The following is an 11,343-nucleotide window of genomic DNA, read 5'->3' as shown; positions in this document are numbered from 1 at the left end:
AATCCTCTATACAGCTTGTATACATAGGGATAGAAGTATACTTCTCTTAGGACCATGATGCAACACAAACAATACAGTAGCACAGAACTTCTTGTGGATGCAGCATCTTTTGGAAGGAAGCGTCTTCCTTACCTTTTAAAGGTGTCCAAGAGTGAGATTGGTGGCCTTACATTCTCAGATTTTCTTTTTGTAGAAATCGATGGGAAGATGTTTGCTCTTTACAGCCTACACAGAAAGTGAAGATTCTACTACCTAGATGGTAATGAAAAACAAATTAAAAAAGGGTCCTCTGTGATGTACACATTGAGAAGTTTGCTTGGAGCAGTTTGCTTTTTTGACAGTTACTCTATTTATATCCATTGGCAAACGTTTCTTGCAGGTCCTCATGCAAGAGAACAATCATCTCTTTCATTTGATCAACACTGAGAGATTGATTGTTGCCTCTGCACCATTCTGTGAACTGTTCCACCTCCTCCCTGTAAGCTGACTCATTACTGGCTATGACTGTAGTTTGATCAACAAACCAGATAATCTGATTCAGACAGCACAGATGTGGCTCAGCAGACTAAACAGCAATAGACTGAACATTCTGCCCTGCGTGTTCAGTGTGGCTGTGCTGAAGGTCGTGACGGAATGGAGTTTCCCCGTCAGAGTCCGTTTGCAGAGGACGCTGCTCAATCCCAGCAGGTTCAACATTTCTCTGATTAACTATGTGCTGAATGCTACACTTAAGTTGATAAACAGTTTTCTCAATTGTCTTTTTTTTTTGTGCAGGTCGGTCAGAGATAGGGGGACAGCAGCGGATACAGGGTCGTCTGTTGTCAGGGTGGAAGGTAAACGGAAATGGGTCTTTTTCTGTGTCTTGTGTCTAGCCAGTCTAAGCACTTGATGATGCCAGGTGTGGGTGTAATGGGCCAATAGTCATTAAGGCAGGATGCAGGAAACTGATTTAAGCAGAATATTTCCTTTCTGGAATGATGCTGGTCATTTTGAAGTCAATAGAACCAACCGTTTGACTCATGGACATGTTAAAGATTTTTGTAATAACCTTTACTTCTTCATCTTTTTCTTCATGAAGACACATGAACATTCCAGGCTGATGTGCTGTGTGATGTTCAGTACATGTGGTCAGTTTAGTTTCAGTTGTATTCCTATGGCGCATTTAACAATGGTCATTGTCACAAAGCAGCTTTACAGAATCAAAAGAAAATTGTGAAAATAGTTTGAAATGTGTGAGGAAATATGTATGATCAAAACGATCAGTTTGGCCGAATGAGCAAGCCGAGGGAGGTGATGGCGAGAGGGAACTTGATAAGTACAGGTATCAGGACACATGTGCTGTGTGACGTTTCGTACAGCTATCAGTAGAGGGCGCTGATGTGCCGTGCATTCTGCTTTGCCGTACTGGGCTCTGGTTTGCACTGCACTGTGGTTGTCAGTAGAGGGCGCTGATGTGCGAGGTGCTGATCAATACAGAGGTCAGTAGAGGTCGCTGATGCGCAGTATGCCTTCCTTACGATATATTTCCTTGAGCTAAAGTTTTATGCCGCAGCTTTCCTTCTCTTTCGTTATATTAGGCTGTGAGTGAAGATGGCGGCCGGCTCGGAGCGCAGTCCGCCTCCTTTTCCCGACTCAGAGGAGCAGGACCAGGAGCCTGAGTTAGGCGAGGACGATGACAGCGATGAAGGAGCGGACATTTTCACAGGCAGTGTGAGTAAAACTACGTTGCGTGTATTAGCTTAACACGGGTAGCTGCGTCTCTGTTGCGCGGCTAAGCTAACGCTAGCTCTGTAAACTTTAGGCGTGAGCTTGTCTTTCTGCTGCACTTTCACTGTTTAGCTAACGCGACTCGCTAGCAGAAATGTCGTTAGCTAATGAGCTAACGCTTATAACGTTCGCTAACATCACAGTTTCGCGTTACTTTTAATCGGGTCCGAGCTGAACATGAATAACGGACGAGAAGCTAGCTATGTGAAACTTTAGCTCGCTAGCTACTGTGTTGTTAGTTAAATATGTGATTGTTAAAGCAGATTAAAAAAAAAGTTTCTTGGTTGGTGTACTTCATGTACTAATATTTGACACAACAATCTCGGGCTGTCTGATGATTACATGCTCACTACAGTCATCTGTAAATGTGCCAGTGTTATAAGGTTAATTGTAAACATAGTGTGTGTGTGTGTGTGTGTGTTAATCTTCGCAGTCTGATCTGTGTTAGTGCAACAGATGAATATAAGCATTGGGAAATGGAGGACTGCTCTAGGTAAATGAGAGCACAGATGTGGAAAAGCTGATGCAAATTCATTCAAGGAAGTGCTGCTCTGCAAAACTTCAGCTCTCTCTCCCCCCCCACAGTCAGATGTTGTTGGCTCTCTGTATGTAGGCTGTGACTCAATAGTAAAGGGCGTAGAGTAGTACAACAAGAGTTCTCAACCCTTGCTAACGTGTGTTTTTATGATGGGAAAGAGAGAAAAAAAAAAGATCACAAATATATCAAGTGCTCTGTCCGAGTCAGTCCAAGCATTTTATTTCATGTTATCTCTGTAAATGTGTTTATTTTTTGTCTTCTTCTGCTATCATCTGTGTGCAGGAGCTTTTTCTTAAACCGGCAGATTCTCTTATTCACGCCAGTGAGCCTCCTAAAGACGTCTTCGGTACAGCTGGAGAAGATCCCTTGAGCAACCTGAGCGGGACGAACACCAAGTCAGCGAGTGACTCTAAAGGAGCCGCCAGCGTGGAGGTCGACCTGTTTGCTGATCCTTTAAGCGAGTCTGGAGCTGATAAAAACAGTGCGGCTTTACCGAAAATCAGCGAGGCGCCTACAAAGAGTGATGGCGTCAGCAAGAGCTCAGCGGCACAGCCTCAAAACGAGGTCAAAAAGCCTGAGAACATTTTCGAAGAGCCACCAAAAGACGGTACTACTAAACTTGCGGCTGGTAAGAAAGCACCCAGCACTGACCTGTTTGGAGATGATGATGGTGACGACCTGTTTGAGGAGCCTTTGCAAGCTGCAGTGAAGAAACCTCAGGTAAAGGAAACCAGTAAAGGGCAGACTGATCAGTCTAAGAATGCCACTACTGACCTTTTTGCTGAGGAGGTCATCCGAGTCCCTGCTGCTGCTGCTGCTGCTAAACCTAGCATGGACACCAGTTCCAAAACCAATGGCTTGCATTCGGACGAGGACGATCTGTTTTCAGGTATTTCGTTTATGTTGTGATTTAATTTGATAGGACAGTTTTCAATCAACCTTGAGCTTGGAGTTTTGTTTAGTATTTTTTTAGACCTTCTTAGGAGAGTATGATAAAGAAATGCAGTTTCAGCTGTCTGTCTTTGAAATTAGGAAGAGCAAGGGCAGCTTATCTTTTTTTGTTTTTGTTTTTTTCATACTGACCCGAGCTCCGCTGTGCTGATGAGGCGTTTTAGCTTCTTGATGCTGACGTGGCCTGTTAGTGACCTCAAACCTTCAGTCACTTCCTGCAAACTTAGTGCAGTGTGTTGTGAGATCTGCAACATTCTTTTTCTTTTTCCTAACCCCCTTCCTCTCTCTCTCTCTCTTTTTTTTTTTTTTTTTTTTTTAGAGGCCACTGTTGAGCTGTCTCTGGACAGTCCTCGAAATGACCGCAGGAAGAGAGAAACACCAAAGGCCTCGGCACCAGCTTCCTCTCAGTTGGCTTCAGCGAGTGCCCCCAAACCTCAGCCTAAAACACTAGAGGAGGTAGATAATCCTACACAGAGCACATTGCTTTGTAAAAAAGTTAAATTAATAATTAAATTTAGCCCATTCCTTATAACATTGGGTTTCTCACTTAAAAACCAAGTGAGGCATTTTAGCACTGGCTCATCTCTATTATAAATGTTAAAATAGTTTTTTTTTTTAATTGATTTTGAAGTCATACGGTGATGCATAAATCGCAATCCAAAAGATTTGCGATTTATTTCTGAATCTAATTTTTCCCTATCTCTAATATTCGTGTCGATAAATTGTGGATAATAAAGATGTTGAAATATGATTTTAAAGAATGAAGTACGTCTGTACTCAAGCACAACTTGTACAAGTGTTGTACTAAAGCATATTTTTGTGATGTCACAAAGTACAGCTGTGATAAGCCTATAAATATAAAGTTTACCTTCCTGAGTAGATCTCATGTAAAGGGTTGTTGTATTTGCACCTCCAGTCAAAAGTTCTTGAATAGTGTTCCTGCTGTGAGCTATAGTATTCCCTTATCTTATGTAAAAACATTTTTACATCTGACTTGTGTTTTCATTTTCACTTGATGGCTCTCATGTGTTAGTGTTCCTTTGGTGTGTAGCTCGTGCACATGCCCACATTTCTTACATGCATGTCAGCAGGCATGTAAGAAATGGCGAGAAGTTTTGCGTCCATGGAAACTAAGCTTCTCAAGTAACGCCATGTTTGTTTACTTAATGCAAAATTGTCTAAGTCCTCTGGTGTGCCTCCTGCTTGAATCCATTGTATTTAGGCAACTGTGGAAACAAATACACTCATACGGTTGCCGGATAACTACGTTAATGCATGGTTTAAAATCAAGTACACAACAGTTAGCTCTGACTAAGTAATCTGATTGGATGAACGGGGTTCCATGGTGATCAGACGGTAACAGCACTGTCGGTCATTACTGCCTGCAGGACTGGAATGAAGGGAGAGCAGCTGCTTGCCAAAACCCACATTAAAAACAAGTCACAGAGACACACAGCAAGAAAACATTTCTTATAATGTTATGTAATCTTAAACTCCTTATTAATAGCTTCCAAGTCTTTCTGAGAATTGTCTCTGAACTTTTTATTTTATTTTATTTTTACTATCATAAAGTGTACGGCAAGCTACAACTAGCTCCTAAAACAGGGCCAAATCTTTCTCTAAACCCTAATCAAGGGCACTTCATGGTTTGTGAAACAAGAGAACACCTTATGTGTTTTTGGAGTTAAATAAACAAATCATAATCTTGATAAATTAGCTTTTTGTTGAATTGTGAAACCAATCTTGTATTCGAGAGAGTGCTGTTGTGTTGGATATCAGCACGGCTGTGATGCCTTTCGCTTTTGCCTGCGCCCTTGTGCGTATGGCAGCATCATGACAATGCTGATATTCAATACAACAGCACTACCTCTTTTGTGTGATGTTATTTAAGGATATTTCAGCCCTAAGAATTACTGTTTCAATTGCTAAATTTGTTTCACTTAGTTTCTCAGTGTTTCTATAAATAACTGTGTTTATAAGTGTTTTTTTTTTTTTTTAAGTTCCTTCCAACAGCCAGACCAGTAAAGCTCCATAGCTTCAAGTTTAAAAACAAGTTAAAAAAGAATGATGATGAATGAAATAAATGTTTTTTTTTTTTTATTTTAAGTTCAGTGAGAAGAATATTTATTTCCTCTGGGTGTTGAGGATGAGGTGCTGTAATAGAAGTCCCAATGACATTTATGTGTGTGTTATCCTCCCCCCGCCCCGTTTCTCCCTCTGATTCTCTTATACAGCTGGAGGAGGAAGAGGAAAAGGAGGACAAATTTGATTTGAACATTTCAGTTACAAACCCTGAGAAAGTCGGTAAGTCCTTTCTTTTCAATGAATCGTGGCTGACCTCAAAGGAACTTCATTATTACCATTGGGAAGTAGAATGTTAGCATTGTGATGACGGTTCGGTTAAATAGTTTGATGTAGATAACTTGTCAGACAATGCTTAACAAATCTGAGAATATTTCACTTCCCCCTTTGCCTAATGCCAGCTAGCTGCTGTTTCCTCTGTCCTCCACCCATGTGGGCTATTACTGAAGATCTACAACTAGTCTCCTTTAGCTATAGCGCCACTGTCCTTGTTTTGTGGCTTACGTTTAATGTTTTAACTGGTTACAACTGTAGTAATAAAGCTTGAGTATTTTAAGGGTGGTTTATCCAATGCACCGATTACTTTTTAGTTTGGACTAATTGGACTCATTACTCCAATTTGTTGCAGGTGATGGTATGAATGCCTACATGGCCTACAGAGTCTCCACACAAGTATGTTATCTCTTTATTGTGAGGTGCTAAGCAAAATCTTTTTGTGAGACAACAGTGATTGTAAATCTGGTCGTAAATCCTTCTCTCTCACACAGACGACATTACCCATGTTCCGCAGTAAGCAGTTCACCGTGCGCAGGCGCTTCAGCGACTTTTTGGGTCTCTACGAAAAACTGTCAGAAAAACATTCGCAGAATGGACACATTGTGCCTCCGCCGCCAGAGAAGAGCATTCTGGGTATGTCCGGTTTTGTAGTGCAAAAACTGAAGTATTTTCTTTCTTAGATCGCTTTACCAAAATTCTTCTTCTTTTTTTTTTTGAAAAGGAATGACAAAAGTAAAGGTGGGAAAGGAAGATCCATCATCAGCTGAGTTTGTTGAAAGGAGAAGAGCTGCTCTGGAAAGGTTATCCTACACTCTGTTATTTTTGGGGTTTTTTTCTTGTGTGTTTTCTGTTTTTATTTTTCCTTCCGTTATAACAGTAATGGAAGTTTCTCCATCTGTCAAATGATCATTAAGGTACCTCCAGAGACTTGTGTCTCATCCATCACTGCTGCAAGACCCAGATCTGAGAGAGTTTTTAGAGAAGGATGAGGTAAGAGAGCTCTTTATTATGTACTGTAGTAATACCCCTATTTCATCTATGCGGTTTGACTCATGGTGAGATGCGGAGTTAGGCACGGTGAAATGCGGAGTTAGGCACGGTGAGATGCGGAGTTAGGCATGGAGAGTCGCTGCGGCGTTCCGCTGGCGACGTTCCGCTGGCGACGTTCAGCTGGCGTTCCGCAAGGAGCGCAAGCTTCCGCGAGAACCGGCAAAAAAATTAAACATGTTTAATTTTTCACGCAGAAAGATGGAAACATACTCACAGCGGCAAAAACTCGCGGTGAATCATGATGAACCGTACTTACGGCCACCGCGTAAAACCACGTAGGTGAGATAGGGGTATAAGGCACTCCACAAAATAAACACAAAGACCAAAAGTATGTGGACACCTGAATGTCACTCCCTTTCTAACACCACCCACTTTTCTAGGAAGGCTTTCCACTAGATTTGTAAGTGTGTTTGTGTGTGTCAGAATTTGCAATTATTCAGTGAGAAAGTTAGTGTTCCATTTTATTCCGAAGTGGTGCTGAGGTCAGGCTTAGTTTGGAACACTCTGGTTCCTTTACTTCATCCTTAACACACTATTTTTTGGAGTTCGATTTGTGCGCAGGTTTATTGCCATGCAGGGACAGGTCCGAGTGGAGTCTTAGTCCGAGTGAAGGGAAGTGATAATGTTACGGGCATACAAAGACATTCTACACAGTTGTGTGCTTTAAACTTTTTTCACGTCAGTTTGGGAAAGGAGCAGTCCTATGTGCAATAGTCAAGTGTCCACAAAATATTGGCTAAAAATGTTGTTGGTGCTCTCAGAAGAAGGTGAAGAAGCTTCAAGTGTTGATATGTAACCAAGCTGTCGTGTCTGTTCTTGGTTCTGTTAGTTACCCAGGGCAGTTAGTACCCAGGCACTGAGTGGAGCTGGATTCCTGAAGATGATCAACAAGGCCACTGATGCAGTCAGCAAGATGACCATCAAAATGAATGAGTCAGACATTGTGAGTGATGACTAAGTCTTTCTCGAGCTACCACAGTATAATACATCTTGATTAAAAAGGGCTAAGAATGTTAATTTGTGTTTTAGTGGTTTGAAGAGAAGCTGCAGGAGGTGGAGAGTGAGGACCAACAGCTGAGGAAGTTACACATCATGGTTGAGTCACTGGTTAACCACAGGAAAGGTAGGTGTGTTTTGTGCTCTTGGAAGTGTCTGGTGTACAAGTGCTTACTTACACATATGAGATGGGCTTTAGGTAATGTAAGGATAAATAAGTGTTAGCTGAATAGTTTTTTACTGTTAATGTAATGTTGTTTATATGCATGTTGTTTGTATGCATCATAGTGTCCTGTACTTGTAGTTCTGCATCATTTTAGTTTTTTATACAGTCAGAATGTGTGTTTATTTCTTAACCGTATTTGCTTGCTTGAAGTAATAATACTAGAGCTGACTGTTTGCAGAGTTGTCTGTAAACACAGCTGTGTTTGCGAAAAGTGTGGCAATGTTGGGTAGTTCGGAAGATAACACCGCGCTCTCCCGAGCTCTGTCCCAGCTGGCCGAAGTGGAGGATCGCATCGAGCAACTTCATCAGGACCAGGCTTCTAGTGACTTCTTCGTCTTCGCTGAGCATCTTGCAGACTACATCCGCTTGCTTGGAGCAGTCAGGGTATTCAGATACACACTCCTATACATGAATGATTCACACTCACTCATGTGGATGCATATTGATGAATAGTTTCATCACTGACTCTAGTTCACGGAGGTGGAAGCTTTAAACCTTGGTAAACAACAAGGCAATTTTTCCAATTGCATACGTTCAGAAAGCTCAGACGTAGACAAGCTTCACACATCTTCAGCTTTAAAGCGGTTTAGCTTCAAGTGTGTGCCCATGTGTGCGTGTCCAGGCTTGCTTCGACCAGCGGATGAAGGCATGGCAGCGCTGGCAGGAGGCTCAGAACATGCTGCAGAAGAAACGAGAGACTGAGGCCAAGCTGCTGTGGGCCAACAAACCAGACAAACTTCAGCAAGCTAAGGATGAGATCTCAGAGGTAACACTGATGGACAGAATGTAGAAAGTAGGCGATAATCCAATCAAATGACCTGTACATGATTCTTTAAGCAATCAGACGTTTACAATTTTGACGCTGGTTTCCAAATGGGCTGATGTGACTATGTGTTGCAGTGGGAGTCTAAGGTCAGTCAGTATGAAAGAGACTTTGAGAGAGTATCTGCCACTGTACGAAAGGAAGTCATCAGGTTTGAGGTGGGCATGGACTATAGTTTATTTATTAATTTTTTTGGTATGATTTGCAGACTTAATTGTACAGTGCTTGTAAGGATGCTCGTTTATGATAAACAGCATTAAGGTGTACTTTTTTGGGGGGTGTATGGGGCTTTTCTACAACAGAAAGAGAAGGCTCGGGATTTCAAGAAACAAATTGTGCGATATTTGGAGTCGCTGGCGAATTCACAGCAACAGGTAAAAATTTTAACTTTTATATATATATATATATATATATATATACACACACACACACTGTTTACACGGTTATTATGAAGAAACTCATTATTTCTCACCATTTCTTTCTCTCTGCCTTTCTCTCTCGCCCTTTCTCATGTAGATGATCAAGTACTGGGAGGCCTTCTTACCAGAGGCAAAAGCAATTGCTTGATGACGGCGTACACAAACACACACGCATACACAGGCCTGCTTAAGACGGAGTCTGCCTTTTCTATACACTTTACCTCTTGCCTATAAACCAAGAGATGTAATGCAAAGGGAAAGAGAAACAATCTTTTTTTTTTATTAATCACCAGGAGCTTATACTATTTGATTGAATTTTTCTGTTACCCCCCTGTCACCCCCCACCCCACCACCAATATACCCTTCGTGTTTACTTTTGGACAGAACTAGTTTTAGGGAGTGTGTACGCACGGTGATGGGACAGAAACAGTCTGACGTGTTAATTTTTTGTAAAGGTATTGTGTTTAGACATAGTAGGTGCCATTAAGTGTGAATAGTGTTCACACCATCCAGGGTAAGATGAGTGTGTGTTGGACTCTGAGATTTAGCACATCAGCAGTGCTAATGGTTTACAGTAGTGGGCCCTCTCTCTCCAAATATAAAAGATACCACTTTTTTCACCCTTTCCCAAGTTCAGGCTGTCTCCTGTCCTCCTTCTCCATTCCATGCTGTCTTGTGCTTGGTGTAACCGATCCTAATCCTACACGTTAACTGATGAATAAGACGAGTTTGTTCAGAGTTTAGAAACTGGGATGTTGTGAGCTTCTGCTCTAAGTTTAATGTTTTGATTGAAATAAGTTCACTTCCTCATGAAGGCACATGATATGGGTGTTAGAATTGTTTTATTGTGTAAAAGTGAAAAACAACAAATCAGTTCCATGAAATGTTGGGTATTGGGTGATTAATTTCTTCAGTTGTCAAATGGAGGAGGAGGTGTGTACACTTAGAGATCAACCCTAACAAACTGCATTGGAGTCTAAGAAGAACTGAGCTGTCTTTATTTTGTCATGTCAGTTGACATTCACCGTATGATGGCTTTTACCTGTTCATACAGGTGACATTCCGCACTTTGACCACACTTTGAGTGTCGAGGGATCGTATGTTTGTCTGCTATAAATTGTGTACTTAATACAGACTGGTTAAGCACTTATGCTGCCGAACAATGTTACTCTAAAAACGTTTGCCTGTGAGTCGTTCTTAAGCATGGTTTCCTAGAATGGTGTCTGTTTTGTGCTACACATTGTATGTCAGAGCCACTCTTATCCATGAAATTAATGAAACCACATTTAAGGCAGTGTTACTATACAAATTATTTTGTTCATTAATTGTTCACATATAGCCCTTAACATTTTTCATTTGTATACTTTAATCCATTATGCACTTATCACAATAATGTTTTTTTTTTTAATGCCATTTAAATATTTCTTCCCTCAAACGCGATAATCATGGTATGTGGCATGTCAGAACGATCATCCTTATGGTGATTGACATTTTTTCCCAACACGCTACTGCACTAACAGAGGACATTGTATTTGATATGAATTTATCTGCATATCATTCCACCCTTTAATAAATAAGAGTTGGAATTTTTCCATCTACCAGATGTTGGACATGCAAGTGGGACGCTTTAAGGGAGAAGTCGAGGGAGTGTCGTGCTTGCTTATCTGACATGTTAAATCTTTTGAACTGCCATAAATGTTTGTAAAGGTTTATTTGTTAGTCTGTATTTTTTTAATCTTTCAACCAAGACAGTAGATATTGCTTATGCACACCTTCTGTTGAAAAACACAATAAAGATAGTTTTAAAGAATATCTCCCTGTGTTTGCGGCTGGTGTAGCTTTTAAAATTTTTAGTGCAGACTGGATAAAACAAACAGGACAAAAAGGATGTTTAAGGATGTTTGGCTTACTGGATGTAAGTTCAGGCATCACAACTTAACTGGCTCTGCTGTACACCACTACCATCCAGCAACCATGGATTATTTAAAATAAAACAAAGTAAAAAACAAATAATGCTTTAGTGCCATTTATGTTTAAATTTACTAATTGGAATTCTAATACGCTTTAGTGATGATACGAATTAATTCATTCATCTTCTATAGCTCTTACTCTGTGTACAGAGACGTGAGGCCTGGAGCCTATTTAGGTCATGAGGTGGGGGATCAAATCCTCAATCCTGGAGGTTAGGGTTTGTCCTAAGCCACACTGCCTCCTG

General features: G+C 41.0%; 1 protein-coding gene across 1 annotated transcript; it reads left to right on the top strand.

Annotated features, from left to right (window-relative positions):
• Positions 1-1,509: 1,509 nt before the first annotated feature.
• On the top strand, positions 1,510-10,940 carry snx1a (sorting nexin 1a). Its single transcript, XM_053479646.1, has 15 exons — positions 1,510-1,710; positions 2,588-3,194; positions 3,576-3,712; positions 5,491-5,560; positions 5,967-6,010; positions 6,106-6,247; positions 6,336-6,414; positions 6,529-6,604; positions 7,494-7,607; positions 7,694-7,787; positions 8,065-8,270; positions 8,509-8,652; positions 8,787-8,867; positions 9,012-9,083; positions 9,226-10,940. The coding sequence occupies exons 1-15, from the start codon at positions 1,591-1,593 to the stop codon at positions 9,274-9,276; spliced, it is 2,037 nt and encodes a 678-aa protein (XP_053335621.1). The 5' UTR covers positions 1,510-1,590; the 3' UTR covers positions 9,277-10,940.
• The last annotated feature ends 403 nt before the right edge of the window (positions 10,941-11,343 follow it).

Source organism: Clarias gariepinus, chromosome 2 (assembly GCF_024256425.1).
Source record: "Clarias gariepinus isolate MV-2021 ecotype Netherlands chromosome 2, CGAR_prim_01v2, whole genome shotgun sequence".
Classification (NCBI taxonomy): Eukaryota; Metazoa; Chordata; class Actinopteri; order Siluriformes; family Clariidae; genus Clarias; species Clarias gariepinus.
The sequence above is the reverse complement of the archived record's forward strand: the minus strand, read 5'-3'. Positions and strand labels throughout refer to the sequence as shown.